Genomic DNA, 15,808 nt, shown 5'->3' with positions numbered 1-15,808 from the left:
GCTTTAAGACTCTATATACTAAAAAAGGGAGAATCTCAAAGACCTTGTGTTTAAGTGGGTTATATCCACTGATATTTAGGATATTAGAAATTAAAGCAGAGAAACTTTAAAACACAAGACTACACAAACACACATCCCATTAGCCATTACAGCAATGATAGCACATGCCACATCAACTCTGGAAAGTTCCACCGTACACTCATGAGAAAAGGAGGGTGCAAAAGGCAATTCGCATCTTAGTGTTATTATGAAAATAGGTGGACCTCGTAAACCCCCTGAAAACGTCTCCGGGGCCTTCCAAGGGTTCCCAGACCACAGTCTGAGAACCACTTTCCCAGAGAAACTTTATGTATGTTAATGGCACAGCACTGCTCGACGTGGTAAGAAACAGGAAATTATCGAAATATGCATCAGTAAGACAATGCGTTACAAAAACTTACAGTACCTTCAAACAGCAGAATAATACACAGCAATGAAAATGAAAGAACTACAAACACACACAACAGATCATTAGCAAAATGTGGGTGGAAAGAGGCAAAACGCAAAAGCCTACATACACTGTGATTCCATTTCTGTAAGGTTAAAAGACAGGTCAAACGAAGCTGTATTGTTTAGGGCCACATACATGGGTGGTGGAAGTAGAAAATGACGGCACAAAAATCAGGCTGGTGGTCACCTCTGTCGGGGAGAGGGGACTGTGATCAAGACGGGGCACACGGAGGCCTACCGGGATAGTATCAACCTTCTGTTTCTCAACCTGCTTGGTGAGGACAGAGATTTTCACTTTATACTTGTTGAAGACCTCGCTCACTTTTCTGTATCTATGTTATATTTCACAATAAAGGTAAAAGCTATACACACAGTTCAAGACCAATAATGTGCAATCTATATTCCTGCAGAATAAATATTACTGAAATACTATATTCCAATATGGTAACACTGCTTAACCCTGGGTTATGGGGTTTGCATTTTCTCTACACTTTTCTGCACTTTCCAAGTTAACCACAAAGAATACATATTACTCTTGTAACCATGTAAGTGCCTGGAATTGTCAGGCTTTATTATAATTTTTGGCGTATTGGAGGGCATGTCATTTTATATTATAGTTTAATTTGCAGCTGATTATTAATGAGGTTAAACATCTTTTCATATGTTTGTTGTCCTATTTGATTTCCTCTTCTATGAATGGCCTGGTCAAGTCTTTGGCTCATTTTTCTGTACATTTTTTCCTCACTGGTTATCAGAAAATCATAAAATGTACTTAAAAAGACAAGGTCACCATCTAAAAGTGCAACTAATGAGGACCAACACACACTGGATGGGACCAGCCATCTGTGGAAATCCATGCAGACAATAACTACCTAAGGAGACCGGTGACATACCTAGGATGAGCACAAAGCTCGCCAAGGAGCCGAGAGTCAGCTCAAGCGGATGCCAATCCACACATTGGCTGTGATCGGATTTAGGCCAACATGTCTATCTGGAAGCAACATGACAATAACAGAAAACTTTAGGGACTCGTGAGGAATACTGAAAACAGAGGGTGGAATTATAAAGAACAGGTCTATCTCTAGGGCAGTGGGTCTCAACCCGGGACGGCTCTGTCCACCGAGGACACTGGGCAGTGTCTGGAATCATTTTGGGTTGGCAAGATTTAGGGGGCGGGGGTGGTGCTGGCATCTAATGGGTAGAAGCCAGGGATGCTGCTCAATATCCTACAACACACAGGGAAGCCCACTCCTGGTGAATTATCCCCCTCCAAATGTCAATAGTGCCATAGTGGAGAAACTCTGCTCAACAGCCTCTACCCAGGACAGAAAGTGCTCAACCCTCTGTGAATCTTCTCCAAGTAGAAATAGTCAGAGGGTAGGGGCGCCTGGGTGGCTCGGATGGTTAAGCATCTGCCTTCGACTCAGGTCATGATCTTGGGGTCATGGCATCAGGTCCCGCGTCAGGCTCCTGGCTCAGCACGAGTCTGCTTCTCCCTCTCCCTCTCCCTCTCCCCCAGCTCATGCTCTCTGTCTCAAATAAATAAAATCTTTTTATTTTTTTTTAAAGATTTTATTTATTTATTTGAGAGAGAGTGAGAGAGAGCACGAGAGGGAAGAGGGTCAGAGGGAGAAGCAGACTCCCTGCTGAGCACGGAGTCCGATGTGGGACTCGATCCCGGGACTCCAGGATCATGACCTGAGCCGAAGGCAGTCGCTTAACCAACTGAGCCACCCAGGCGCCCTAAAATCTTTTTAAAAAAAGAAAAAAAAAACAGAGGGGGACAAAAGCAAATGCCCTACCTTACTGAGATCATCCAAAGCCCTTGAATCTCCCACTCTGCAAGCACTTCCAAGGGGGTTGCAGGCTGGGCACTGTGCTCCCCTTCCCGTGGAGAAAGCCTGGGCCAGTAAGGCCAAATTAAGCTCCCGAGAACATCAGCGCAGGAAAGACCTTCAAAGCCAGCGAGATCATCCCCCTCACTGGGGAAACACCCTGAGAGCTGACAACATGACAGCGGGGTGGCATCAAGGAAGAGGCAGATGCAGAGCTATCAACAAGTACAATAACATGCAAAATGGCAATGATTTCATAAAAGAACCAGAAGTCAGACAAGTACACAAAATGACAGAGCTCTAAGCAGTTAATACCTCCACAGAGGAGGCAGCATTTCATTTGGATCCTGAAATCCCAGCGGATTTGTGTGGCAGTTTTAAATCGTGGCTAAAAATTCTCTGACATTCTCCCAACGAGAAGGGAGGTAGATATTCTCACCTTGAATCTGGACTATCCTTAAGTGACTCATAGCCTACAGAATGCAGCAAAAGAGACGCCTTGTGACTTCTAAGGCTAGGTCATAAAAGGCCATGCACTAGGATACACACCCCACGGAACTGAAAACAGGTTTTCGAAGACTTAGAGACACATGTTCATAAGAACACCAAGCTCGGTAGTCAAAGGGTAGAAACTGCCCAAATGTCCATCAGCTGATGATTAGGCCGGCACCTCTCTAAGTGAAAAAGCCACGAGACACTAAGGGACCCGATGCACTGAAGCCAACCAGACGTCAGAGCACCAGGGAGGCCTAACAGCTCTGTTTATAACGTACTTAGTTCCAACCAGTTCAAAGTGGAGTTTGATGCATTTTCCTCAAAACTTAAAACCATCCGTGGCATCACCCAGAGTCTGCAGCAGTGCCCCAGGGCACCTGCGTACACAGTTCGGGACCCATGGGTTTAGCCATGGGAGGCAGAAGCAAAGACTGGAGGTTGGGGGATACTTGCCACGTCTATTGTCTGAGCTCCCACCCTGCAGGAGGCCTATCCAGCTGCTACAACCCTAACTATCCAGGATGCCAGGACCCCTTCCTCCCCTTGAAGCCCTGGGTGGAAAACACTCCCCATGTTGCTTCACCACCCTTTGTTGGTCTCCCTTAATGTGGCCCAGATCCTGTAAATAGCTCTTTAATTGGATGTTCAATTGCTGTGTCCAAGCCATCCATTTCCTGCCCAGTCCCTGTGCCAGAGATTGTTCTAGATACTGGTGACAAAGCAGACAAAAACCAAGTCCCTTCCCTTGTGAAGCAAAAGTCTAGTGGCAGAGAGAAGACAGTGGGCAAGGTGGCAGGCAGACAGAAAATATCAAACTCAAGCCAGCTGGGGATAGAAGGGTATTTCGGGTACTAGTTCAGGTGCGGGGTGGGGGGGGTCAGGGACAGCCTAAGGTGGGGGCATCTGAGAGGAAGAGAGGGAGAGCACATGCACCTATCTGGGGGAAGGACCTTCTAGCCAGAGGGGAGTGCTGGGCAGGGGTGGGAGCTGAGGCCAGAGGGCCTCTGTTGGGACTTGTAGGCCACAGTAAGGGTCTGCACTTTATTTCCATCACAATTCAAAGCCATCAGAGGGTTCTGGGCAGAGGGATAGGACGGCTTCGGTTTCTAGATCACCTAGCTGTGGTGTGGAGACTGAACTACAGGGGCCAGGAGTGGACTCTGGAAGAGACCACTTGGGAGGTCACTGCCCGGGCTCCAAAGAGGGGGAATGGTGGCCCAGCCAAGAGAGGGAGCCAGGTGGGAGTCTGAAGGATTCTGACGGTGATCACAGCGTAGTCTGCAGACAGATCAGAAGTGGGGTGTGACAGAATGAGAGCCCTGAAGGAGTGGCCAGCGCCACGGGCAGGATGGGGCTGCCAGTTACTCAGGTGGGAGGAGAAGGTCGGAGAAGATGAGAAGTTCAGGTATGCACCGGGGCCCTTCTGAGAGGCCTATTAGCAGGGGTAATAGTCAAAATAATTGAACACAGCTGCACAAGGCATGCTCCCCATGCTTGCCAGATTATGGGGAGAATGGGGAGGTCCAGGAACGCTAGGGGAAGGGCCAAGATTCCGCTGGTGGGTGGAGCGAACTGAAGGACTTCAATAACCTAACCACTAGCAGGGCACCGGGCCACCACGTAGACGGTGAATGTAGGCGTCTGGAGGCAAAGAGCTATCACAGCTGGGAATAGAAACTGAAGAGTCAAAAGCACCGCAGACAGAATTTAATTTAAAGCCACGAAGCTGGTGAAAGCACCCGGGAAGCAAGTATAGTATATACTTGCAAGTATGTATGTATAGGTAAAGAAGTCCACCAAGGATGACATTGGAGGCATTCCCACAGGCCCTGAGGTCAGAGAGGTGACAAGCCTGGAAGAAAGTGATCAGAGGGTGGCAGATGACCCTCAGGTTTAGCAATAGGAACCCACTGCTGACCCTGACCAGGGGCACTTTCAGGGCGTAGGAAGGTAGGAAGCAAAGTGTTGGGAAGAAATAAATTGGAGCCCCAAACTACAAGTCCACGTGCTATATTTTAGGTGATGAATAAAAGATTAAAACATGTTTTTTGTTTGTTTCTTTTTAGGCACTACTTTGGATTCCTACATTTTTTTGAGCTGGTGTGAGGAGCCAAATGAATGATGAAAGGTAAAAAAGGGATCGCTCCTGCCAAAGAACCCAGAACTCTGTAGGTAGGAAGCCAAAGGGCTATAAAGAGCACCTAAATTAGAGCTGCTCCTGCTCACTTGGACTGAGCCCACCTCAGGAATTCAGGGGCATTTTCGTTCAGGCCAAGTAAAGGCTTCTGTAAACATGAACCCCCAAATTCTCACAGAACCCCCTTAGGCAGGTGGCCTTCTTGGCCTGTCTAGGGAGCCTAACTTCGCTAATACCTTGACAACACACCACCTGTTTGCATTAGCAATGAATTGGCTATTCCAACAATTCTGTGAGGCCAACAAAGCAGAGATCAGCAGCCTCTTGGTGCAGATAAGGCAACTGTCGCCAGCAAATGGTGGGGCCACACTGGAATGCGAGCTCTGTGTTAATTCTGTCATCCCAGGCTAGCTGAAGCAGCAATAAAAATAAAAAGAAGAATGTCAAAACGAGCCCAGTCCGTGCCTGGGCACTATTTTGGTGGTAGTGAATTCCGCACGGCAACAGTATTTCCTGCTGAGGGGACCGTCTCTAATTTGGAAAGTAATCCCACATGAACCACCTGGCACTGCCAGCCAGATGTTGTCTAGCCTCCCCTTTAAATAGATGTTCACTGGGCAGGGGCACCACTCTCAGTGGAATTCAACCACAGTTTTCAGAGTGTTTTTGTTGCTTTAAAAGCTGCAGACCCCTGTGACATCTTATGAGCTTCCCTGGACAGAAAACTAAAAAAAAAACAGAGCTCAAAACTGGTTGAAGCTGGCGTGGAGGTCCAGGAGCAACCATTCCCGCTCTGGTACTCTTCCCCCACCTGCCTGGGGAGCCAGGGAACAGCACAGTTAGGGGAAGCCGGGCTGGAGGGCGCTCACTCCTCCTCCTCCTCCTCCTCCTCCTCCTCAGCAAAGGGGCAGGAGTGGCCCAGACGGATCAGAAACCCTCTGTCCCCGGGGCCCAGACTGCACTTGCTTCCAGCAGCCATCGGGACTAGGGAGGGGGTGGGGAGATGGAAAAGGCCTCTGGGGGGTGGGCACTGCAGGCCCGGGCTCCAATTTCCAAGTGAAGTTTTTTTTTTTTAAAAGCCAAACACAAGCAAAAGGAATGTAGCGGTCTCTCAGGGCCCTCAAAGGGGCTTCTCAGCGTCTACTGGCACACTGAGAACACCACTGCAATCCAGTTTTCTGCACATTTAAACGCCTCAACTCAGCATAGTGGGAATTGATTTAAGGTAGCAAAATCAAAACAATGTAAGAAAACATCACAAGCTAGTCTTTTCAATGGATGAAGAGGAGGCTAGTATCTACCCCTTAGTTTTCCCATTAGTTGCTCTTGCTGCTACAACGAATTTCGACAGACTTAACACACTTTTTTTTTTTTAATCTTACAGTTCTGGAGGCCAGAAGTCCAACACAGGTCTCACTGGGCTAAAACCAAGGTGTCAGCAGGGCAACGTTCCTTCTGGAAGCTCTCAGGGAGAGTCCGTCCCCCTTTTCAGCTTCTCGAGGCTGTGTGTACATCCCTTGGCTCCTAGCCCTTCCATCTTTGGTTCAAATCTTCTATCACGTCGCTCTCTGACTCGCTCTGACTCCTTTGCCTCCATCTTCCAACTTTAAAAGGCTCCGTCTTTCACTTGGCCAGGATAACCCGGGAGAATCTTATTTAAATGCAGCTGATTAGCGACCCTAACTCTCCTTTACAAGTAACCTAACAGTCACAGGTGCCAGAGATTAGGGCTTCCCACCCACCCCCGTCTGGAACACCACCTACTTTCATCCAAGGATTTCCCACATGTTTCGGTTAGGGGCGCGTTTAGGATGACGTAAAGCTTCTACAGGCAAACCAAGATTGACCAATCAGTGAACTTATGAGCAAGACTCAGGGAGAGCCGAGTCTGGGTTGGGAGACAGGATCCCCTGCAGCCAAGCCTCCCCAAGCACACGGAGAGCGGCAGAGGACTACATGCCAAGTGCAAAGAGTAGGGGGTGGACACACAGCAGGAAAGGCACCAACACCAGGTGGCGGAAGAACCCAGGAAAGTCAATGCACCTGAAAGGTCTCTTTCCTGAACTCGCCAGTACCCAAACCAGCTCCCCCCCAACCCCCTCCGAGCAGCCAAAAGGCCTCCTCATCCCCACCTCTCCTGGAAGTAGCTTCAGCCCCTTCCTCAGTACCTGCTGAGGCTGGCTCTTGGGTGATTTGCGGGGGGGGGGGGGGGCACATTAAATAAACAAACATGTTTTAATTACCTGGTGTCCAAAATGATGGGAGGGGGGAGGGGGGAGGGGGGAGGGGGGAGGGGGGAGGGGGGAGGGGGGAGGGGGGTGTGACCTGCGACAGCAAGGAACGGAACCGAAAACCAATCAAAACATGTGACCCTAAAAGGCAAACTGTCCCCAGACCCTGTCAGTCCAGTGCAATGACTACCTGGTGCACAGCCTCGGGGGTGGAGGTAGGGGGTTACCCAACTCTGAGCCAAGCCTGCACGTGCCCCTATGGCCTGTCTGGCTCATAAGCAATATCCCGAGTAGGCCCACAGGGCTTCTGCCTGGATCCCAGCCTAGCATCTCAGCGCCACCAACACATGGGGCCCACTCTGCTCTCCTGTCTCTCTCCTACCCGACCAAGCCCCAGGGATCAAAGATCAGCCCCAATCCAGGGATCACAGGCTGCCTCCACTCTCATTTGTTCTGCTTGAACTACAGCGAATTTTTTGTTCAATGGAGATATAATCCACGCCCCATACAACTCACCCTTTAGAAGTGTACAACTGAATGGTTCTTAGGGCATTCACAAGGCTGTGCAACCATCACCTCTGTCTAGTTCCAGAACATTTTCATCACCCCAAAAGGAAACTGCACCTATTAAGCAGTCACTCCTCATTCCCCAATTCCCTGCCCCCCCACCCCCAGCCTCTGGCAACCACTCATCTACTTTTTGTCTCTATGGATTTGCCATCTCTGAACATTTCATATAAATGGGATAATATGTGGACTTTTGTGTCTGGCTTCTTTCACTTAGCATATTATTTTCAAGGTCTGCACTGTGTCTCTTTAAGGGAGCAGGTACTCAGCAGCCGGTGGCTTGCCTACATATTCATCACACTTATTCTTGGCCACTTTCCACATTTCTATGACCTGCCCCAACCCTGGGGGTATCTGCATTCATGACCCCTGCTTTGGTTATTCAGACATACCTGAGTTCAAGTCCTAAACCTCACTGGGCTACTCATTTTTCATCTGAGAAATAGGTTACCACCAAGTTATTTTTTTTTTTTTTTGAGATTTATTTTTGAGTGCGCACGAGTGCACACGCTGGGGAAAGGGCAGAGGGAGGAGAGAGAATCCCAGGCTGATTCCACACTAAGCGTGGGACCCGATGCAGGGCCCCGTCTCACAACACTGAGATCACAACCCGAGCCGAAATCAGGAGTTTGATGCTCAACCGACTGAGCCACTCAGGGGCCCCACCACCGAGTTACTTTTCAAGGCCATATGCAAATGGCCATAAAGGACATAAGAAAAGGAGATGGGTCATGGTGCCAACCCTTCGGGGTGGTTACGAGGCGTAAATGTGTGTGGCGCACTGAAGGCCCGGTGCATGGAAAGCATTCGGGAAATGGAAGCTTCATTATCATTACTGCCCACCTGCACCGCTGAGACTTCTCCCCACCGCATAAAAGATCAGCTTCCTATTTCTGTTAAGTGCATACAGGCAACATGTTTGTCCTCAGAGGATTTTTTTCAGAGCTAGTAAAATACACACTGGACTAAAAAACCATCCAAAATTAGAACGGGGATGACTTGGTAACCACTCTTTTAAACTTCTGGAAGCCTGAAGTCTGTCTCAACTTGCCAGAGCCTGAGGGGATTTCACGAATCATGCTTCGAGGTTCTATGTGCTTTCCGAGGGCTGCTTGTCTTTCTCGGTCATAGGTCACTACTGAGGACCAGGACTAAAATGGCTCTGGCGCAGGCCCACCCAATCCACCACTGTGGGGTTCCAAGAGAGGCAGCAGATGCCTAACTAAGCACCTGCTCTGTGTTTGTTCGTTTTGACACAGCAGCTCTCAAACTGTAACTGTCTGGATACCCAGAAGAGACCAGCAATTCAAAGCCCATACTTGTCACCTTACTTTGCACAAAAGAGCCACAAAGCAGGTTCCCCACCTTGAAGCAAAAGCTTCCTCCGGTTCAGTTCTCTTAATTACAATTAAAAAGATCACTAGGTAGCAATCTTATCGGGGTGGGATCCTGGCTCAATCTCTTCCAAGCTCTGTGCCCAGGGACCCCTCATTAATACCTAACCAGCAAAATTGTTGAGGCAACTAAAACCAAGATATGTGAAGTGCCTGGTACACAGCAAGCACTCAGGAGGTGGCAGCTGGTAGCAGGGCCGCAGATCTGAGAGTGACACACTCCAGGTGCCCCCACCAAGACGCCTTTGTTGTTAGGCATAATAGGGTGGAGCAAACCAAGCAAGGTTCAGAGAACTTTCCCCGAGGCAGGAGCGCAGCCTCCAGGTGCTTAGAAGCAGCGACTGTGCAATCAGATAAGCCTGGGGTCAAATCTTAACTCTGCCACCTGAGGCAAGTTACCCCCTAACTTCCCTGTGCCTCCGATTCATCTGTAAAATGGTTGCACTGGTTCGGTCTCCTCCACCACCTCCTAAATCACCTAGTAAAACACGTGATGGTGAAAATCTGAGACCTACCTCTATTCCTCCCCTTCTCAATGTGCAAATCATGTTGAAGACTTCCCGAAGATAGCCTTGAAGGGAGTATCATTTTTCTAACTTTTCTGTGCTTCCACTTTCAAAATTGCCGTATCATTAGATGCAAGCAAATCAAGTAATTAGACTTTTTCCCCACAAATGCATCATAACAAAATTAAAATGTTAACCCCAAAGAAGCAAAATGAAACAGAAAATTCAACAACCCTGTACTTGCTTTATTTTTCTTCATGGCACTGTCAATATATTATGTAGATTGTGACGTTTGTGCTTGTCTTCTCCCCCCACCAGGACATTAGCTCCATGAAGACAGAGTCTTAGTCTTGTTCACTGCTGCATCATCCGTGTCTGGAACAGAGCCTGACGCCTTTGTAGAATGTTGAATGGCTCTTGTAGCAAGTCCAGGATGGCTGCCCACATGAGAAACATTTCTGCATCTTTTGCAAAACTGCCTTAGACTGCCTACTGTTTTCCAGTGTTCCCTATATGTAACATAAATCTCACTAGAACTCAGTACAAGGACAAAGTTTTGCTTCTGCTGAGCTCATGTTTTTCACTAGCTGAATTTGCCTTCCTCGTCAGGGAGCTCAGAGCTCAACTCTGTGCTCAATTGCAGTGTTTTCCTCAAACCTTTTTCTGATGTGGAAATGGGATATAAATAAGTGTAAGAAGATTCTGTCTGTACACGTTGGAGGGCCTATTTTTAACTACGCACTGCATTTATTCTAAGACGCTTCTCAAATGTGCCTGCGAATTACCGAGAGATCTAGCTAAACTGCAGAATCTGACTCAGTAGGTCAGGGGCGGGGCCTGAGGTGCTGCATTCCTGACAAGTCCCAGGTGATGCCTATGAAGGCCCTGGACCACACTTGGTGTTCTGAGGGTCTTTTAGGAAACTTGCTCCCTTGATTCGACAGCATTTCTCTCTCCACCTCCTTGGCAAAAATCGCCAACGGCCAGAAAACTGGGGCGGGCACCAGAAGCACCTGGAGAGCTGGTTAGACCTACAACATATCGCCGCCCCCCCCCATCCCGTCCCCGCAGAGATCCTGACAAAAGGGGGGTAGGAATACGCCCAGGAAGCTCCCCAGGTGCTTCTGCTGCAGGTGGCCTCAAAACACATTTTGAGAAGCTCCGCTCAAGGGAATGAGTGCGCTCTCTTCAAGGTTTTCCCAAAAGCAGTCTCCTGGAGACAGCTGTTGTCACCGGTGGTGACACCTTGTTCAAGATTTTAAGGGGGATTTTATCCCGCTGTTTCTAGCCCGGTCTCTCCTCTCCGACCACACGGACGCGGCAAGGTCAGTCCCCGCGGGCCCGGGGATCGCACCCCCACTACCCCGCACAGCCCCGCCCACCCGCCAGCAAGCCTCCGCCGCAGGCCAGCAAGGCGGGGGCCGGGCCGCTCATGCGCACCACGGGGCCGCGGGGCGCCAAGCCCCCGCCCCGCGAGCCCACAGGGCGGGGTCCCCGCGCGCCCCCCGCCCGCCTTACCTCTCTGGAACAGAGTGGCCAAGGAGAAAGCGAGGCAGATGAGGAACGCCGAGCGCCAGACCACCATGGCTGGGAGCTGGCGGAGAGGCCCCGGAGGAGCGCAGTTAGCGCGAGAGTGCCCGAGGGGGAGGTCGGGGAGGCGCTGGGACGGAGGAGGAGGAGGAGCCGCAGGAGGAGGAGCCCCGCCGCCACTGCAGGACCCCGCCCAGAGCCGGCGCGCGCCGCACAGCCCCGGGAGGGCGGAGGAGGGGCACGCACGAGCACTGGTGCTGGGGGCGCGCCCGGCTGGGGCCAGGTGAGGTGGGGCGGGGCTGCGACTGTGGCGCGAGGGGCGGAGCGAGCCTGCAGTCTCGGGGGCCGGGTCGCTGCGCGAGGGGCGGGGCTGCGGCCTGGGGGTCGGTCCTTAGCCTGGGGGCGGGCTGGTACGCGAGGGGCGGGGCCCGGGGGCACCCGGAGGGTGAGGCGGCCTGGGTTGGGGCGAGGGAGCCGGCGCGTTGCCGGTTGCCCGCCGGCTCCCTCTCCCCAGTCCCCGAGAGGGGAGCCTGCGGTCCCGGAGCAATGTGTCAACAGTGGCCGAGGAGCTGGAGGCGCGGGCGGTCAGGGCGTCCGGTGATTTCCACTCGGCGCGCCAGACTCCTCCCGGCCCGGAGCCAGGACCCGAGGCGGCGCACACGCCAGGTGCGCTCTGCCAGCCGGGTGACCTTGGACAGGGCTCTTCCCCTTCTGGACTTGGCGTCCTCCCGGTAAAAGGCTGTTCCCTGGGAGCCCCTCCAGCTGCGGCTCCAGGACGCAGCACCCGTGCTCTTGCCCCAGTCGCTGTGACTGAGCTTGCTTTCACTCCGCTGGCTGCCCGCCCACTCGCCGATCCCTGCAGGAAACTGTAGTGGAACCTCGTCCGGAGATGAAAGAAAAGGGCCGTTTTCGTGGCTGCCCGCTGTTGGTAAACAGCGGCACGTCTCGAGGAAATGAGCCCAAGGCCAGGGGCGCCGGGGCAGGCGAGAGGGAGGGGGGGGCGGCCTGGAGCCGCAGCGCCACGGGCCGGGGTGGGGAGGGAGGACGAGGGGGGGGAGACAGGGTCAGCTCTCCGGAGGCTTGGATGGATGAATGCGATGAAAGCGCAAGTTCACATCTGCAGAGTCGATGTGAAAACGTGCTCAGTGATCGACAGACGCGCTGCAGTCCTTTCCCATGAACCGCCGCTAACGGAGTCCATCTCCAGGGTTGGGCGTAATCAGATTCCAACACTGCCCTGAACAGCAAAATGCCCGCCGCAGGCTTTGACGTGAACACCCTCAAGACGGGCTCCAGCTGCAGCCGGCTTTCCAGGACAAAGGGAGAGCTCCACTGCTCTCCAGAGTGGCAGAGCGGCGGCGTCGAGCCTGCCCTTGCCATTATTCGGCAAGGGCTACCCTGGGCCACGTCTTCCTTAGAGGGTGGCTACTACCACCTGCCCCCAGTGTGCCCCCGGCAGGCTTCCCGGTTGCTCCCCCTGCGCCACCAGCACCTCCAAGAGCCCCCCCACCCCCGCGGTGGCTCCCGCCCCGTGAGTGAGCCGAAGTACGGGGCGGGGGTCTCCCTGAGTTAGAGCCGACATGTTTCCCCGTTTGACTTCCATCCGTTGCTCTGAATCCTGGGGCTGGAAAAACAAAACGTATAAGGAGTGAGTGAGTGTCCTGATTTTCAGGCAGTACTTACCTATGACACTAGCTGGAGAATTAACGGAAATAGCCAGTAGTTACTGAGCACACACTATATACACGGCATGGTCCACGCATTTTACCCTTGTTTTGTATTTCTCACAACTTCATGTATCGCCTCAATAATTAAAGAGGGAAAAGGAGCCAAATGAAGGTTCCTTGAGTTTGGGGAGTTAACCAGCTACAGTCCCACACTGTCAGAGGCGGGAGGACCGCCAGGAACCCCAGTGAGTGAATGGCTAAGAGCATGTGCTTTGGAGCCAGGCCGGGTTGAGATCCTGGCTGGACCCAATAAGGTTGTGCTGAGGGTTGACTGATATGGTGAAAAGTGGGTGACCTGAGACACAGCACAGAGGCGTTCTTGTTAGTCTTGTAACAGCTAAAGAAATATGGCTACTGTGAGCTTGAGCAGTTACTATGTATTCCAGGCTGCAAGTATGGCCCCCACTTTCCCACCAACTCAGGGGTGTTCTGGGCCATTCCCTTGTGCCTTGGCCTCAGTGGTCCCATCTGCACCAGGAGGGCACTAGACATGGTCCGGGAGATCCCTGCAGGCTCTGAGGGGCAAACCCCAGCACCTATCTACTCCTCCACACTGGGGAGGCGTGAGGAGGTGAGGAAAAGACAGTCACCAGGCAGCGGACAGTCACACCCAACTGGAGCTTTACCTGGTAAACATGCAGTGGAGATGCCCAAACCCCACCAGCTAAACACTGGCCCCGACGTAATGTGCAGCAAAACTATTCTCCAGCTCAGGGGTAGTTGTGGGCCAAATCCAGCCCACCTGCCTGTTTGGAGCCTGCAAACTAAGGGTGGTTTTTGTGTTTTTCATTTGTTGAAAAGATCATACAGTGTTGAATTTCCTGTAATCCTGCTACTCCACTGCATTGCAATTGAACATGGAGTTGATTTACATACAGGAAATTCAACACTTAGAAACCGTGATTCTCTGCACCACCACCCCGTACCCTCTGTACATACATGCTTACACTCCCTACTACCACTGCACATGGGTGCTGGGACCAGCTCCTGGCCAAGCCTGCCTTGTCTCCGCACCGGCCCCTTGACTTCACCCTCCTGCTACTCTTTACCCCTTCCTGAATTTCTTATATCCTTAAAATTGTCACCAGTTGGAAAGCCATGTGACCTGACAAGCTCCCCTCCTGAAATGCCCACCTTTCCTCAGCTCTCACCCAGGCAGAAAAGTGGGGTGTGGACAAATGGCCACCAGGCTGGTCTGGGGGCACAGGAGAGGCGCAGATGGGGCTGGGACGGCTGACACTAACCTGTGGTAGGCTTCTGAGGGCTAGCCTGTCACTCTGCCGCTTCCCAACCTTCTGGCCCATCCTCATTGCACACCAAATCCTTCGGAAGATGTGTTCTCACTTCCGAAACCGCTGTCATGTCACTCTCACTACTGCAGAGTTCCTGTTCCTGCTCCCAAGTGCCACAAACCCCTCCTTGCAAAGTCCTCCAAGGTGGCCTCCCCTACTGGTGGTCAAAATCAGCCCCACCTGGTGGTACCTGGTCACCAGAGCCATTGGAATGGCCTTGCCACCACCCCCACTGCTGTTGAAGGTACCCATCTGGAAAGCACCACTGTCCACGGCAGGAGAGCCATTTCCTGGTAAACCCCGCCCCCCCCACTGATCTTTGGGGCACCAGAGTGGGGAGGGAGCTCACAGGCCCGGCACGGTCAGGGACAAAGTCCTTGCCCCAACTCAAGCTCACCCTTTGGCCCCTGGGACCCAAGGCAGCTCAGCTATGTTCAGGGCTACAAAAGCCCTTCTACCGCTTCCTCTCTCCTCCCACTGCGTTGGGCTCTAATCCCTCAAACCAGACTCGTTTGTGGGGCCTGGCTCCGGAGCAGGTGGAAAAGGGACGCCACACTCTCCCCTCCCACTCCCCACGGTGCAGGCCGGCTTGGAGACAAAGACTCCGTGCATAGCAATGGGAAAGCAAACAGCCAGCTACGGGGGCAGGGGTGGGGGGTGGGGGGGAGCACTGTGGGGCGGCAACAGTTCCCAGATGCCCGACTTCAGACGCAAGTCTTTACCAAGCCCAGGCGAAATAAGAAAAATGAGGTTGTTGTGGCAAGTTTCCCCCCATAAAGTTAGAGTACTGACCTTTATTCTGAAATCATGCATTTTTGTGTGCTATGCAAGAGTTCTTTATTTCATGAAGAGATGGTAGTGTTTTATTTAATGTGCTTACTTTGCAAAATAAAAGGTTGCCAACCCTATCTGTCCCCAAATTAAAAGAAGAAGGAAGGAAGGGAGGGAGGGAAGGAAGGAAAGAAGGGAAGGAAAGAGAAAGAAAGGAAAAGAAAGAAAGAAAAGAAAAGAAAAAAGAAAAATCTACTTCCTAGCAAAATTCACAAGTCTGGGAACCACCAGCTATACCAGCAATACTCAGCCCACCCAGGGCCCTGATACGTAGGAAATTTTTGGAACAGACTCCATGTGTAAACAAAAAATGGATTCTCAAACAATGTTCCCTCACATTTTTTTGAGTTGTAGGCAAATTATCCCTCAATCTCCTCCACCCCTCCATAGCATTCCTATCCTCTCCTCTATTGGATTTTATTTTATCTCCTCTATTTTATGTAAGGCAAGGTCAGGCAGAGCCTTGAGTGCCACGCTAAGGACAAAGATTTGATCCTGAGAACAAAGGGAAACCACTGAAGGGTTTTAAGCATGGCAGAGAGACAAGGAAAGTGGTCCACAGGAATGGCTGCTGGCATCATCTAGGGGAGAGGCTGGGAGCCTTGGGCCGGAAGAGAAGAGTTTGAATTCAGGGGAGGTATGGTGGAGGTAGCAGTGGCTGTAGAAAGGAGGGGATGTAGGCCAGGCCCTGTTCTCAGGACAGGGGAGAAAAGCAAGTCCAAGGTGCCCTGTGGGGAGGAGACAAATGACAAGCAATTACGCCTTCATGGGACA

At 51.7% G+C, this 15,808-nt stretch overlaps 1 protein-coding gene across 3 annotated transcripts in view; it reads right to left on the bottom strand.

Moving 5' to 3' along the window:
- CD99L2 (CD99 molecule like 2) overlaps positions 1-11,308 on the bottom strand; it is an 84,991-nt gene extending 73,683 nt beyond the window's left edge. For all 3 annotated transcript variants that reach the window (XR_015769415.1, XM_028091958.2, XM_028091959.2), the window contains exon 1: positions 11,173-11,308. Coding sequence is in view for 2 of the 3 variants with exons in the window: in XM_028091958.2 (XP_027947759.1) it covers positions 11,173-11,239 (67 nt within the window). In the remaining variant the exon portion in view is untranslated. The remainder of the gene's footprint in view (positions 1-11,172) is intronic.
- Between the last annotated feature and the right edge of the window lie 4,500 nt (positions 11,309-15,808).

This window comes from Eumetopias jubatus, unplaced genomic scaffold (assembly GCF_037043125.1).
Source record: "Eumetopias jubatus isolate StellerSeaLion01/CBP00866 unplaced genomic scaffold, mEumJub1_p1.0 scaffold_11, whole genome shotgun sequence".
In the NCBI taxonomy this organism is placed as follows: Eukaryota; Metazoa; Chordata; class Mammalia; order Carnivora; family Otariidae; genus Eumetopias; species Eumetopias jubatus.
This window is presented reverse-complemented; position numbering and strand designations above follow the sequence as displayed.